Consider the following 16731-nt stretch of genomic DNA (forward strand, 5'->3'; position numbering starts at 1 on the left):
CCAGCGCATGTTTAATTATGTAAAAGATCAGAAACCAAAAAATCCCCCAAAACATTGTTTACATCTCATTATTAACTCTAAAACTAACCATTTAAATCAATATTTATCTTCTTCACCTCTCACAGATCATGATTCAAAGGATTCAGAGGATAACTAATTTTGATAATTTTGTTCATAAAAATGTATGTTAAAACTTTTTTAATGTACATTGGAAAGACCCAAATATAAATATAATTGTTTTACATGACATAGATTTTTGTTTGTTTTATTTTCATTTTGATTTTTTTTTCTTTTTTCAAGAAGTGAAGCCCAGATGGTTATGCTGTATTTAGCTAGTTTGGAAGGGATATGTTGCCTAAATGGGCAGTGACCTCTGAATACCACTTGCCTTTCATCCACTTTGACATTAGGGCCGAGGTTATAGAGTAGAAGAAGTTGCTCTACCCACAATCCCAAAGAAACAACAAGTATTTGACCCTTCTGACCCCTTTTAGCCTCCACTTTGACTGCCAGGTCAAATTGACCCGAACAGTAGGTCTGTGATATGAACATTTGGGGGGGTTGCAAATACGTGAAATTAACCATTTTCATTATTTATGTTGATAATGCTAATTAAGCCAAGCAGAAGAAGATTCATACTGAAAAATTATCTTTGAACCGCAACATAACAGGGGGGTTAAAAGCCAGATTATAGATGTCATTTGTATTATTTGTTTTGTCATTTTATTACTTTTATTTATTGCTGATGGGATGTTATGGAAATGTCAATAATCGTATTCAGGAGTTCTTCCAAAAATAAGCAACTAACCTGCCTTTAACAGGGATAACTGGAATATGCAGCCTGCAGGTATAGTCAATGCATGGTTATAATCTGAAAGATACTTGTCTACATTTGGCTTGTTGCTTTAAAATAGATATGATAATGAATTGAATATACAGGAAGTGCACAAATATGTACCAAACTCATCAGAAAGTCTGTTTGCGAGCTTGCTTTTTCTGTATTTATGACCTTGACACATTAGCAGATGGTGATTGTGAATCTATTCATGATGGATTTCATGGTTCTCTGCATTTCTAGATCTCTTCATGTTGGCTTTAAAGGTGAGAGCCCTATGTATACAAGGAACGGGCAGGGTTCGGAAACTGCTCCTGAAACTTTGCTTTACAGCATTCCTAAATTCACTCGCACTTTTTTTTTTTTTTTAAGAGTCAATCATTTTATTATATAGTTTGTATTTCCATTGTATTTAATGCAAAAAAGATCAGTACCTACCTCTTTGTATCACTGACCTAACCTGTGGAATAAAAAAGATGATGTTGGCTATTCTTAGAGGCAAACACGGAAACAAGACACTGCAGACTGTAGGCACGTTATTCCTGTACATTACCACCATCTGCTGGTACATGGTACAATTGCATGTGGCCCTTGCATATATGTGACAAAAATCAAGAATTATAAATCACACTATGGCTGAATTCATCACCCTATTGAAATAATGGCCTAAGTCTTCTTTTGACAAAAGGAGTTTTTGGCCTAAATCAGCTCTTGATGATTCTGGCCACCTCTAGTAAAATCTCCTTAATCCTTAGTTTAAAGGATTACTTTAAGTACTCCTTTTAAGAAATGTTAAAGTTTGAGCACTTTGAGATTTCTTGAAATGAAAAGTGCGTTATAAATAAAATGCATTATTATTATTATTGTTATGAAAAAGTTTGTCTGCACCAGACATTGTAATAATATAGACATCACGACAGATGTGACAGCATCATTTGGAAAAACAAGAGCTTTATTACAACACACTGACATTGTATAACCAGTCATTTTAAAGTATGTAACTTATACGGTTAGTCTTGAAAACTGGCTGCAGTGGATATGAAGCAAGAGCCAAGTTTTGTAAATGTCAAAAACAAACCACATGCTCATGAAAATCCATTACCTCAGGACACTTCACAACATACAGAGTAGATCTGAGCATGCCAGACTCCTGAAATATCCATTTAATTTGCATAATAATGTACTGTACAAACTTGTATTGCATATTGACGTTCTGTACAAAACAAACACACTGCTTGGTTTTATAACTGAGGAACAATAACCATGTTGAATGCTGCAGTGTGAATGTTAAAATGACATGGGTGCAGAACTGAAGGTGCATGATAAATGGTAGAATCTGGGCCACAGCCGTACTCAGAATGACATATCCTTGAGATTCATACTTGTCACGCTTCTCCGAGTCACAAATATGAGAACATGTAAAAAAGCACCTCTGACTCATTTGTGCTAAGGCAAACATGACATGTTTATGTAACAACAAGGCAAACAAATTGGCTAGAACGGTTAATGAGCTGCCATATAAACACAAGTTAGAACTTTGATCACGTTATACCATGAATGGGGCACTTTCTGTGTACTACATACGTACCATAGTGTGTTTTATGTGCAGATTAAAACACAGCTTATGGATGAAAAGCACACACAAGTACACAAGTATGAAAACAAAGAGGAAGACCCATAAAAATAGAGTTAGTGCCTTGTCAACTCTTCAAATGAACTTGATGTTATACACATGAACACATCAGTGCCTCCACACCAAGCTCCACTGAGGCACAGATATGGATGACTTTTTTTGATTTAATTTTTTTTACCATGACCCTACTCAACAACCTCTACTTCTTATTGTACCACTTCAAAACTGTTCTTCCAGGTAGGCCCAAGGTTTCCAAACGACAAAAAACAACAGTATTTGGCCAAATCATACATGGAGACGTTCGGAATGGATCAATATGACTGTGTAAGGATCAACTCACTAAAAACAAACAGACCTGTATGTACAGTACCCACATGGATTGATACCTCTATGGTAAGTAAAATAATACTTTTTGTTTTCTTTTTGGGATTTCAGTGAACTGACCCTTTAAAACCTCCTCACATACGATGCATAAGATACACCAATTAGCTTATAGTAGCAGTTATGATCATGACAGTACGTAATTTGCCACCTGTACGGACACAAAACAAATATAATATAATCTTAAAGTCAGTCCCCTTGTAATAATAATAACAATAATAATAATAATAACCTCAGACTATTGCTTGTCATCTGTTTCCCATTATTTGGAGTCTCACTGTAAGGGACTACAAACAACTGGTGTAGGGTATTCACTCTAATCAAGGATAGTTAAGAGAAATCTAAAATATTTTTTGGACAAATATAATTACTGGAAGGCTGCTTCTGTGACAACTCATGTAAACTGTAGTTATCTCAGATTGTAGTGATCTATCTTCTTTAAAATAAGTCTTTTGGATATACTATACATACTTAGAAGTATGAAAATAGATTGTGTAGCGTGAACAGATGTACAATTTCTGCAAAGATTAAAATTTAAAGTGTGGGGCGGCAGCAATACGAGAATAATAGGAAGGTTAAAACAGCAACACATTTACAATCTCAAATTTCTCAGGTATTTACAAAAAAACAATGACTCTGTAAAAAAGTATACATCTAGGAATAGGCCTGTTACATCTGACACATGAGCAAAGTTGAGCCTGTGCAGTTTATCCTTTTTCGTCTCCGGGCAAACAAAACAAACCTTTCTACGAGTCAGGATTCAGCGCACACACACAAGGCAGAGTTGCGGTGCTGCAGGATGCTGCGCTCCTCGGAGGAGCTTCTTTGACTTGATTGATCACTTTGTACGCCGCTGTTGGGCGACTCCTGTGGGACGCTTTTGTTGCACGACCGGCTGAGTCGACGGCGAGGACCTCCAAGCTCAGGTGGAGTGTGTGGGGAACAGCGGGACCTTTTCAAAGGAGAAGGGGATGGAACACAGTCCATTTGGGTTGTGGAGTCTTGCTTTTCGAAAACGTTCACGGAACCATCCGGTGTGGGCAGTGTGGCCCTCACAGAGACAACATCGGGTAGGAGCTGTGCGGTGGCACAGAAAGCTGCTTCGTACAGCCCAAACGCCTGCTCCAGAGCAGAGGAACTGTCTTTGAAAGGGCAGGGAGCTGTCACTGCATCACCCTGCTTCAGAAAACAAACAGAATATTCATTCACATTTGAATTTAAAATGTCCCATGATCCTTAGTGCTCTACATTGTTGAATAAACCTGTTCATTCAAATAAATACATTAATTTCTTTTTTTCAAAAATACAGAGAAAAAAGTCAGAACACAACTTATCATTCATCAAATGAGACGTACAGATGAGTGACAATGATAGAAGGGATAATGCAGATTATACCAGCACTAAAAATAGAGATAATTTTCAATTGATCTAACGCCAAAGCTCTACAATTTTAGATGTTGATCATTCCTAAGATATTTCTTTTGTGTTTTCACCTTAAAGAAGAAACAGTCAAATTTCTAAGTCTCATTGAGGCAAAGTCGGCTTTATTAGACGGATGAAATGTCTTCTTTTCTGCCTCCTCCAAAAAAGCAATGTAAAGTACAAATCTAGTCTTCAGATGTTTTTTCAATGTTAGAGAGGGGAGCAGATTATTTTATTAAATATTCAAAAGATAAAAGAATGTGAAAAGTGATGTATGAAAAGAAACCCATCAGCATTGATACTTTCTTCTCAGTTAAATCGCCTTTTAAAGATTGAAAATGAGAAAAATTGCAATTATTGTGATATCTGGTATTCATAGAAACAGCAAAAACCTACACAATGAATTAAATTGATATTCTCACTGATTTAAGTGCTGTCTCTTGAAATGCAACCCCAATGCTGTGAAAAATGTAAATTAAAACAAACATTTAAACCTGATATTTAATTATAAATAGTGCAAAGACAACATATCAAATGTTGAAACAGATTTTTTTTTTTATGGAAAATGCATGCTCATTCTAAATATGATAGCAGCTAGGATTTAAAAAGTGTTGGGACAGGGACAACGAAATAAAACATAGAAGTTTACTACCTTGTAGTACTTCGTTCAGCAACTTCTTTTTTCTTCTTTTATTTTTATTGTTTTTATTACTATTGTTGCATATATTCTGATCTTAACCTTAGGATAGTGGGGTGAGTTTGGGGTCGGGGCTGGGAGTGGGATCTTTTTCTTAATTTATTCTATTTTAGGTTGTTTTTATGTACAGTACTGTGATACAATGCCATTGTATGAAAAGTTCTTTATAAATAAAGTCTGATTGATTGATTGATTGATTGGTTGATTGGTTGATTGATTGGTTGATTGATTGATTGATTGATTGATTGATTGATTGATTGATTGATTGTAAGAAGATGCCTTAGCAAATAGTTAAACAGTCTCAAAATAAAGTTCCTCAGTGTAAAAAATTTTAAAAATTGGGGATTTCATCATCTACATAAATAGTATCATTAAAAGACATCACGGCCAAAAACCAGGCAGCACTGTATTAAAAACCGAAATGACTCTGGAGTGGAAGTCACTGCATTAGATCAAAATCACTTCCAAAAACTTGACAAAGTTTGTCATGGCATCCACAAATGTAGGCCAAAACTGTACCGAGCAAAGAGAAAACCATATATAAACATGATCAGGGCCAGACTAATTTTAAGTGAACTGAGGCAAAGTTGAAAATTGACTAATAATTTGACATTCCTTTTGGAAATCAAGGATGTTATGTCATCTGCTCTAAAGAGGACAGAGACCACACAACTTGTTATTTGTGCACAGTTCAAAAGCCAGAATCCATGATAGTAAGAAGATGCATAAATGCCCATGGAATGAGTAGCTTTCATGTCTGTAAGGCATCACTGATGCTTAACAATAAACAGGTTTTGGAGCAACATATGCTGTCATCCAGAAAATGCCCTCTTCGAGGGTTGTAGAGTGCCAAACCACATTCTGCACATATAACAACTGCATGACTCTGTAGTAGAAGAGTTCAGGTGCCTAACTGACCCACCTGCAACCCCAAGTTGTCACCCACTGTAAAATTTGGCGGATCATGAAGCAAGAAATTCGACAAAGGAGACCCCAAACGGTTGAGCATCTGAAAACCTATATCAAGCAAGAATGTAAGAACCCTTCAATTTAAAATCGCCAGAAAATGGCCTCCTGATTCCCAAACATTCACAGTATTGTTAAAAAAAGCAGGTGACGTAATACAATGGCAAACATACTCCTGTTCCAACTTTTTCTGAAATGTGTTGCTAGCATCAAATTTAAAATTAGCATATATTTTTCATAAAATAATTAAAAAAAAAACATTTTCATTTTTGATTTGTAGTCGTTGCACTTTTGACGATGAAATATATGGTTTAAATGTTTGTAAACGATAAAATTCTGTTTTTATCAGTATTTTCAAACAGTGCGTAAACCTTCTCTAGAATTGGGGTTTTATGTCAGTATTTTTTATGTTCTGTTTCTTTGAATACAAATCCAAACATCATAACATAACTCATGCACTGCACAAGTTTTGACATCAGCTATAAGCTTCTGTATCTAGACATGATGTGATGGGAAGTTATGCACTAGTAAATATGTTGGGGGTTTCTTTAAATAAGCCAGATATTTCTCTGTCTCCCTCTACTGGATACAGAGAGCACACATTTAAGGTGGCTATTTCATGGTTTTGAAGTAGTTAGTACTTTTGGTTAATGCACTGGGATTGCTGTACAAAATCAATATCACAGAAACCAACCATTCTTATACAGGACTCGATAGCTGGAAGGGAAGCCATTTTTATCCTAATGGCTGAATATCCCAGCAGAGTTGAACAGGACTAGCTTGGTTTCCCAGATTATAAAAACATTAAATCACTGACAGATCAATTAGCTGACACTTTGATACATTTTCAGAACTGAGCAGTCACCTCACTACCACTCCAGGCACGGCCATCCCTCATGTTCTTCTCCAAATATCTCATCTTCTTCAAAAAACATGTCATCCTCATGCTCCGCCTGTTGGCCCCGAAAACAAAGATTGAGTGATTCATTGAGGTCCACTGATGATAACTGCTGCTACGACCTTCAGTCAACAGCCATGTTGACTACAAGCCTTTATATTTTCACAGGTGAGGTTATTATTAAACACAATGACAATTAAAAATGAGTTTGAATACAAAAAGGACAATACAGTGGGAGGCAAACAACAAAAACACACAAAGATTCAGTAGATTTTTCCAGTCAGAGTGGTGCCAAGGTAATTTCCCTGATTTCAACCACGCTGCATTTAGAAAATATCTGCAGTTTTCTCGTATGGCTCATCCAAAGGATACAGTAAAAAGGAAGGACAGAGAAAAGCTGTAGGACTTACCTTTGGGACCTCACACGTGTTGTAAGTAGTTCCTGGGTATGGAACATGGTCAATTCCTGTGGACATGTCAACAACGATCTCATCTCTGTGCATAGGGATAGGGGGTCCATCATGCTCCTGCAGGGCCAAGACAATAACGGTTGTGTTGTCTGCACGGAGCATGCGCTCCTTCCAGAATAGCAGTGCTGTACACCCCAGTCGACGGGCACACGACATTCCCTTCGGTCCCTGAAAGCAAGCAGCAGAGGAGCAACATTCTAAGTTTTGTAACACTCCTGTAAAATCAATAGCTCCCATTTTCTAACAAGTGTGACAACAGAGGCTATATACTTGTTCTTTTGCTGGACACTAGGGACCAATTTTATCCTGTCCAATCATATCAGTGTCATTGTGAAGCACTGAGAAGAAAGAAAGAGCTGCTGTGGTGTCACTTGTACAATACTAACCACCATTTTGTCATGGCTACAACACATATTAACAGCGTTCTTGGGTGGCATCATATTCCATAGTCCATCACTGCCGAGGATGACGTAGCGATGCCGTTTGGGATCAAGGGTCATGACAGTCGTGTCAGGCTCTGGAGACACCACAAACTCCCCGCTGTAGAAATCATAGCTCCACAGATCACCTTTAGATGGATCAAAGAACAGGTGTAAGAAAGTACGGTAATGCTTGAAACATCATTATAGTGATTACAATTTTAACGTTGGATGTAACATGGACTGTCAAAAATAAAAAGGTTTATTTTACAGGGAAGTTACACATAGGGGTTGTTTCTCTGACGTTTCTGAGACAAGTCCTTGAAGTTGACTAAAATAACTGCAATATATAGCCCCTCTTATAGTGCAACTCGCAGGTTATATAATAACAAATTGCGGTGAAAGTGTTGACACTTTACACTGTGGATACGTGCATTTACTAGGTGGATTATTCTGTTTATTTTGTGCACTGTAATAAGAGGATCCAGTCTGCAGTTTAGTTCTTAATTTTAACTGATATTTTGTAGAACTGTAGAGGAATCATCACGCTTATGAACATAGTTTTACCTCACTGTCACTTAAGCCCATAATTATCCCACTCTGCACAAAATCCCAGCTCTCTCCCTGTGTGCAGCTGCATCTCCATCTTTTCTTGTGTGGACAGTGAAATTAAAGAGTGAGAGACAAAGAGGGAGAGAGAGTGATGACAGTGTTCTAATACTTTGTTTTATAGGTAGTTTGTGTTGGAAAAGTCAGCCGGTAATTTCAGTGTCCTCCTATGCACGTTGAGTGGAGACAGAGTGGGAGAGCCTGAGTCCCCAATGAGACGTAATTTGACCTGACCTAGGAAAAATTTGTTTTTTAGTAGCAGAACTAGGTGTGGGAATCGAAAACCGGATCCGACTTAGAAGCAGTTCCAATTGATCAATTCTATCGGAACTGAACACATCAAATGTTATTGATTCTTCTTAACGTTTCATTTCCCAGCACGACGTCACGTCACATCGCGGTATGATGCATTACATCACACACTTTGCGACGCAGAACTCCTTCAACCACAAGGAAACATTCAAAGTATTTTCCTCCAGGCTCCAAGGGCCGCGGCCGAAAATGGGGCACCGAGAGCGGATAAAACACCTCCGCGATGATCCCCGGAGGAAAAGCGTTTTTCCTCTCCAAATTCAAAGTATTTACATCCAAGCTTGAGGGACCATGTCCGGACACAAGCGGTCAAGAACGAGGTCAACCTGTTGTTCAGTATGTTCAAGTTGAATATGTTCATGTTCAGTCTTGTGCAGACATAATTTTGGAAAAAATAAAATGGTTCTTTTTGGTGCAGAAGACTGTGTAGAACTACTTTTTTTCCCCTCAAAAAAATACTCAGGAATCTTTAGTAGAATTGATAAGAAATTGGATTGATAAGCAGAATCGACAATGGCATTAACATTGATAAAAATCTTATCAATTCCCACCCCTAAGCAGAACTGAAAATTACCACTTTTGTCCTCCAAATTTGCACCCCTAGTACTTGTAAAACATAAAAATGAACTTTCTCAGCAGTTATTTCAGACAAAGTTACGTATTAATGTTAAAATGTAACCTACAAATTGCACCATATATTGCAGCATATTAAATTGGAACCCCTGCATCATGATACGCATCATATTGTGGTATGTATCGAGAAAATGGCATCACTTTCGGGGGAAATAAGTAAACAATAAAATGCATTGTTCTCTATTATTTTTATAGACACCTATCCAAACCATCGGGCTGTTATCATTACCGAGGGATCGGGCCACAGCCAAGAAGGGGATCTGGTCAATGACTGTGCTTCTCCTTACAGGACCATTATGTGTCAGCCTGGGCCTTTTCCACACTACTCGATTAACCCCAGATTTCTTCATCACACTGCAAACACAGGAATAAAGCTTCAACACAATGATACATTTGAAGCTATACCAAAAATCCAAAAACTGGTTTCAATCTTTTTCTTTACAGTCTCTCTTATGAGATCCTGTTGACAAACTCACCTGCCGCCAAGTCGTTCAATCCTTTCTTTTTCTTTAGGAAGTTCTGGTTTATGGTCCTGTGTTATTTCAAGTGCCTGGAGCGTAATATCAGAGTCATTTTCTTGCACTCCAACCACTACTGCTGAATCCCCAACATGAGCAACGTACATGTGGACTCCACGGATCACAATCACACTGGCTGTGGTCCCTGATGTGCTGGGCAGGCCGGTGATCGTCTTTGGCCACTCCGCTGTGAAGGGAAAAATAAATGAAATGTGCAATGTCACTTAAATGTTTTCTTCCTTCTTTCATCTGTGTTGTTTTAGGTATCAGTAATAGTTAAACATATCAGCAAAATGTTCTTAATGCAGTCTGTGTGAAGAGCTAATTTGATTGAACACATTTATAATCCTAAAGGGTTTTTCGCTTATCATCATCAAGGGAATAGTTTCACAAATTGAAAACACAAATACAGACAAAATAGTTTCATTAGTGAAAACTACTGAAGAGGGTACAAAGAACACAGTTCAATGAAGACTGAAAACAAACACCTTACTCAATTCATGGCTTATTTACTCAGATGGAACGTGATTTAAAGGTTACTGAGATTCTGTCTCGTAAAGAAATGTCTATATTGTCCACCTTGTGAAGCATCACGCATGTTTTCCTCTTCTTCAAAGCGGTCATGTTAGCATACACATTTAAACAAACATGAAACCTCTGGTTGAGCCAGCAAATGAGTCAGAGATAAACATGCACTGTTGAACCTGCTTCACTTCAGCAGCTATAAGGACCATTAGAATAACCATATGGAATTGTTCAGTTCTGTACCTGTACTCATCTACACCCACACTGTGCTGAATTATACTGAAGCTTCTGACACTTTCAAGAAAATGTCAATTTAAGTTAAATTTGTCATGGTTACACTGAGGCCCAAAACACAGAGGGAGAGCAGGCCTACTGAATAGGGTTGCAAAATTTGGGAATTTTCAAAGCTGGAAACTTTCCATGGGAATTAATAGGAATTTATGGGAATTTATGGAAATAAACCAAGAATTTACTAAATTGAAGGTTGACTCTTAATAGGGAACTTAAATATAGTTGGGGAAAATATATTTTAGCGTAATCCTGACTGACACAACCAGATTTCATGAAAGAATATGCTTTTTTATTTGCATGTTGAATTGGACTTTGTTGGAGGGAGATGAGATCTTTTCATTTAACATTTTGAATGGGACTTTGTTGGGATTGCATTGTTGTTTAATTTTGAATGGGTTGGGTCGGGGGGGATGAGTAATATTTAACTCAACATTCATGTTTTTGTTCTTCAATGAAAAAATTGATTGTTCAATAATATATTTAATACTTGATATATTTCTACTTACAAATACATCTGTTTTAATTTGGATGGATGTCTGCTTATAATAAAACATATGTATGCTTGGATATGATACCTTTCCATTAAATTACCCTCAATTCCCAATTAATTCCCATAAATTCCCAAATTCCCATGGAAAGTTTCCAATTTGGAATATTTCCAAAATTCCCCAACTTAACTTCCCATCGAAAGTTACCAGAAATGTTCCACCCCTTTGCAACCCTACTACTGAAGCACATTAATAGCATACCTGTATAGATAAACATGCACCAATTATAAGGCTCTTAAAAACAGGATGATGTTCCTATGTGATGTGCTAAAGTGTGTTAATCGGTACCATAGAAGTTCAGCCCTGCAGTGACCTCATGCTCAAGGCCAGCTCTTGACTTAATCATCACCTCTTCTCCTCTGTGGCAAAGAAAACAACAAAATGTCCTTCTCCCTGTTCTCTACACAATGATATCATTTGTTTTCAGTTCCATGTCCAAGGTCTGAGTTTAAAACCGTGAAAGAAGAAGAGTTCTTCAAATAGTTTTGAATGTGTCGAATTCAATGTGTTGAATGTTTATATTAGCATTGCGATACAGTCTGTTAGGCTTGCTCAAAACAGGCTCATCCCTGTAATATTATTAATCTAAAACCCTGTTTTAGGAAAATGAATAATATTCTCAACGAAATATAACATCTGTATTATAAAACTGGATGACTCATATAACCCCTGGGTTTGAAGGCAAGATAAAAAATAACTGACCAAGAGCTCAAAATGACTTTTGGGTTGACTAATGGTTTCTGACATTGTTGAATGTTTATAAAGTTTTGCATACCTTTTACCTTTAACCTTTTTATTTAAGAAATAGTTTACCAGGTTAATTGTAGAATGTTAACCATTTTTTTCCAATTTTTTGTTATTACAACAATTGTATTTCACATTACTACATTGGTGTATTTCAGGGTTATCTGATATTTCATTTAGTGGGCTTAGTTGAATCAGGCTTCCACAGGGTTACCTCATACTTAATTGGTGTAGTAGTTTGGTAGGCTTACCCAGGTTAGACTATTTATGATCATTCTAGACTACACTTTTTGTAATATTTCATATTTCTAGGGACATTCAAATGGGTAATCTTAAATTAAATTGCATTATGTTTCTATTACACTTACAATTTCCGGTTAAACAACAGAGTCATCCCTTTAATCATCGCAATGTAAAGTACGAGGAAATCAATTTCTTTATAATATGTCATTTTGTGTTTGAATCGTGTTTTTTTTTTCTCTCAGCTCAACTTAACTTTATTTATATAGCATCTTTCTACGGTGGCCCTGAGAGCTCACAGCACTGCAACTTAGGAAAACACATGCAAAAAGACAAAACACAAGCAAATTAAGAAAACATCTTCATCAATTTGACAACACATGTGCAGCATTTAGAAAATGCGCTGCAAAGACCACAACACAACGGAAGTGTTTCCAGAGGACACTTATAAGTGATGCACACGTCCAGACACGCTTGTTGTTGACGCAGATTTTTAGTCACAGCGCTATTAAGGTTCTCTTACCGTCAGTGGTGTTGGAAAATGAGATAAAAAAGTAAGTGTTTTTGATTTATTTTAACAATGTGATCGCATGATTCAGCCTATTGCAGTGATCTGCTGTTAAACTACAAGCATGTCTGTATGTGTGCATAACTTTTAAGTGTCCTCTGGAAACACTTCTGTTGTGTTGTGGTCTTTGCAGCGCGTTTTCTTAAGGCTGCGCATGTGTTGTCAAATTGATTAAGATGTTTTCTTAATTTGCTTGTATTTTGTCTTTTTGCATTTGTTTTCTTAAGTTGCAGTGCTGTGAGCTCTCAGGGCCACCGTACCTTTCATACATAAAAACATGCAGCTCAAAGTGCTTCACAGAAAAACAGAGACAGAAACAACAGCAATGGTAAAATTATAAAAAGGCATGATTATAAATAAAATACTTAAAAATAAAATCAATACTGTTAAATTAATAAAAAATAAGTAATAGTGGAAAGAAAAGTTAAAAATAAGGTAGCATTAACAAGATCAGATGAATACAAGAAATAAACAGATAAATAAATAATTAAATCAGATAAATATATGTTAAAGCAATGATTAAAATAATAACAAATATAATAATGCAGTCCAGAAGCTAGATTAAAAAGGTAATCGTTCATTTTGCCTTCAATACACATTAATCCGTGTGTAAAACATCCCAACAGTTCTATTCTAAGGGGATAATGTGAACTGAAATCCCTGTTGTGGTCAGATGACAGCTCACTGTATTATATGTAATGGGATGGGCTTGTTGGCTGATGATTGAGCATCATAATACCATCAGCTGAGTCAGATTTCTCTTCCTGTGACACAGTTTACAGTTTGACCTTGCAGAAATGGTGTCAGTAGGTGGACACACAGATGTATACATGACTTTAAATGGGTTTACTTTCATGACGACTTACGTAGCTCTTTCCACATTGCATGGTGGCAGGCGATGAACCCTTTCTTCAGAGCAGCACACACTTCACTGTGATCCTTCGACCAAAACCCCCGCTGTCTTTTTAACAGTTCCCACAGATGCTCTCTAGCAAAGTGTGCAGCCTCCCGACCCCCGTGGCCATCAAACACAGCGAAAAAAGCCACAGACCTCCGGGTGTCGACTACGTGCTCTGCGACTTTTCCATCTGAACCCGGTGCGCTGTTGTTGCCGCTGTCCTCGTTTGGTATACTCTCTACCCACATAGCAGAAGCCGGACCCGATTCGGCTTCCACCTTATGTTCAAGTGTCTCAATATCAGTCTGTTTGGTAGGTTCACTCTCTGATTTCTCTCCCTGTCCTCCATGCACCTGAGACGTTGGATAATCTTCGCCTGACGACGGCGTCGGTGGCTCGTACTCGATTCTAATATCGACAACATCCTCCATGTATTTCCGTCCTCCTTGCTCCGAAAATGCACTCATACGAAACACTACAGACTCCTCCATGATTGTAAACGCCTACTAATAAATATATGCGCAGTAAAAAGGACGCATGTATTTGCTAACTGTAGCTTGGAAGCTAAAATTTTGAACCAATTTTTGCCGCGATTGTATGGCCGAGGGCTTCCTTCCTTTTTGTTTATCTTCTCCGAGACGTTCCGCTGTACGTGATGACGTATCAACGTAAAACATACGTATAGAACGCCCGGCCGATGTGTTGCCTTCACTGACACTCGAGAAATTGATATTTCACACAACCATTACTTTTCTAGTGAAGAGGATTAGGGCCACTGAAAAAAAAAATAATTTGAAGTCAAATATATATTTTTTAATTATTATTCTGAGAAAAAAGTCAGAATTGTGAGATTAAAGTCAGAATTCTGAGAATAAAGTCAGAATTCTGAGAAAAAAGTCAGAATTCTGACTTTTTTCTCAGAATTCTGACTTTTTTCTCAGAATAATAATTTCAAAAAAAAATTTGACCTTAATTTTTTTTTTTTTCAGTGGCCCTCATCCTCTTCCGTACTTTTCAGACCGCCAAGAACTCTTACAGTATTTATCAGTTTTCGATACAATTAAATTTTGCTTTATTGGCATGAACAAAGACATGTTATTGCCAAAGCACATACATTCATACACATACATTACATATATATCCACAACACAGTACACTCACCACATATACATTATTCACGCACCATATTCATTACATATTGTATTCATCACATACATATCAACCACATATTATATATATATGACATATTTTATATATATAAATACCAGTCTTTCTCAATAGCTGAAACACATTTCTTGACATCCGCCACACTTTTCTCAACACTATAAGCACAAAAATCAATTTTCAAACTACATTCACCAAACCTCTGACTCTTCCTGCAAAACCAAACAATGTTGTCAGATCATACCCCAACTTAGTCAATCAAAATGAAAACATCACTGAGCAGTCAACCTCCGGTCTAAAAATATGAGTCAATGCGGAAGTGTTAAAAGCTGCAGTTCATCGAGGATCCGCTTGAGGCTGGCTCCGGAAGCACCTGAAGTCACATACACATGAATGGGAAAAAGACGATCTTTGCAGCAGAAATAAACATATTTACAGCCTGGTACAAAAGATGAGAGTAGTCTGAATAGCTCATTTCTCGATGTCCTTCTCACTTTGAGGGGGGTGAATTTTTTTCTAACACGGCAATTTTGAAGATATTGAGATTACTAGTCTTCCAATGAGAGGCACAACTGCCTTCAGGAAGTTTGTAATAAAAAAACACGAGGAAACATGATCACAGCACATTTGGCAAATTCCGCAATTCTCTAAATTATGAGAAAATCAATCATATTACGTTAACAAAAGATCAATCTTTTTAATCTGTTATTATGTATTTCAGGGTTATCTGCTATTTTATTTAGTGGGCTTAGTTGAATCCGGCTTCTCACAGGGTTACCTCTTACTTAATTGGTGTAGTAGTTTGTTAGGCTTACTCAAGTTAGACTATTCATGATCATTCTAGACTAAATTTGTTGATAATTTCATTTTTCTTGGGCCATGCAAATGGGCAATCATAAATTAAATTGCATTATGATTCTATCACACTTACAATTTTCGGATAACAACAGAGTCATCACTTTCATTATCCAAATTTAAAGTACAAGGAAATCAATTTCTTTATAATATGTGTCATTTTGTGTTTGAATCGTGTTTTCTTTCATTCATTTTGCCTTCAATCCACATTTTACTACTTATTAAAAATAGTCTCATTATATTTATCATAACTTATTTAGGCTTTATAACACTATGAAACCATTGTGTGCTTTTAGCAGACTGACATAGTAAACAATATTTTGAAAACCTGAGATATCCCACTTATTCTCTCCCATAACAATTTCAGAAACCGTAGCTGCAACACAATGAACGTAGAATCAACAGCAAATGACTGGCACGAATTGAAAGTTGAATATAGAGCAAATACATGCAAGTTAGGTGTAGTAAAATGAATTTCTGTAAAGAGAATTGTAGTGTTTTTATTTACCAGATATATTCTAAATGTTTTCTTTGCAGCTGGCTTCAAACTTTATTTGAAACCATGAGTGGTGTATTAAAAATGATTGAATTATCTTGTTTATTGTTACTCTATTGTTAGAATTAAACTGTGCTTCTACATCTATGCTTACATTTTGTAGATTAGATGTATGTAAAGCCACAAATATGTTCAGTAGAACAATAACTGTGTTTGAAATAAAAAACTGTAACCACAAAAAATATTATCTTGGAAATCAGTGTTTGGCCTTTGATAGTGTAGAGTTTGTGTTTGTACGAGTTCATCAAGTAGTGCTGCAGTAAAGCCAGTTGGAGGCAGTGTTAATCCAACCAAATAGCTTTAAATCTCCACCTTTACGCTCATTTTAAAAAAAGATAAGCATAGGCAGCCAAAAACAGGAATATTTACTTGTAAGACATGATGACAGCTCACATAAATCATTTATCACAAGAGAAAAATCTACAGTGAATCAAATGTGATACCTGTGAATAATGGATCATAATGATGAATAGCCTTCACATTGAAACCACTTTCACATAAGCTCATTATCATACCACACACATTGATTCAGGGCTTCACAAGTAATTT

At 36.7% G+C, this 16731-nt stretch overlaps 1 protein-coding gene across 2 annotated transcripts; it reads right to left on the minus strand.

Annotated features, from left to right (window-relative positions):
* Positions 1–1766: 1766 nt before the first annotated feature.
* On the minus strand, positions 1767–14268 carry LOC117812504 (protein phosphatase 1D-like). 2 transcript variants are annotated; one of them, XM_034683301.1, is made up of 7 exons: positions 13576–14268; positions 9752–9980; positions 9505–9629; positions 7689–7870; positions 7243–7470; positions 6800–6887; positions 1767–4025 (listed from the first exon to the last, which is right to left on the minus strand). In XM_034683301.1, exons 1-6 carry the CDS (start codon positions 14096–14098, stop codon positions 6804–6806), a joined length of 1371 nt encoding a protein of 456 aa, XP_034539192.1. In that variant the 5' UTR covers positions 14099–14268; the 3' UTR covers positions 1767–4025; positions 6800–6803. The 2 variants fall into 2 exon arrangements, with proteins under 2 accessions (XP_034539192.1, XP_034539191.1); XM_034683300.1 differs by having other exon boundaries at positions 1767–4028.
* Between the last annotated feature and the right edge of the window lie 2463 nt (positions 14269–16731).

The sequence above is a fragment of the Notolabrus celidotus genome, chromosome 5 (genome assembly GCF_009762535.1).
Source record: "Notolabrus celidotus isolate fNotCel1 chromosome 5, fNotCel1.pri, whole genome shotgun sequence".
Taxonomy (NCBI): Eukaryota; Metazoa; Chordata; class Actinopteri; order Labriformes; family Labridae; genus Notolabrus; species Notolabrus celidotus.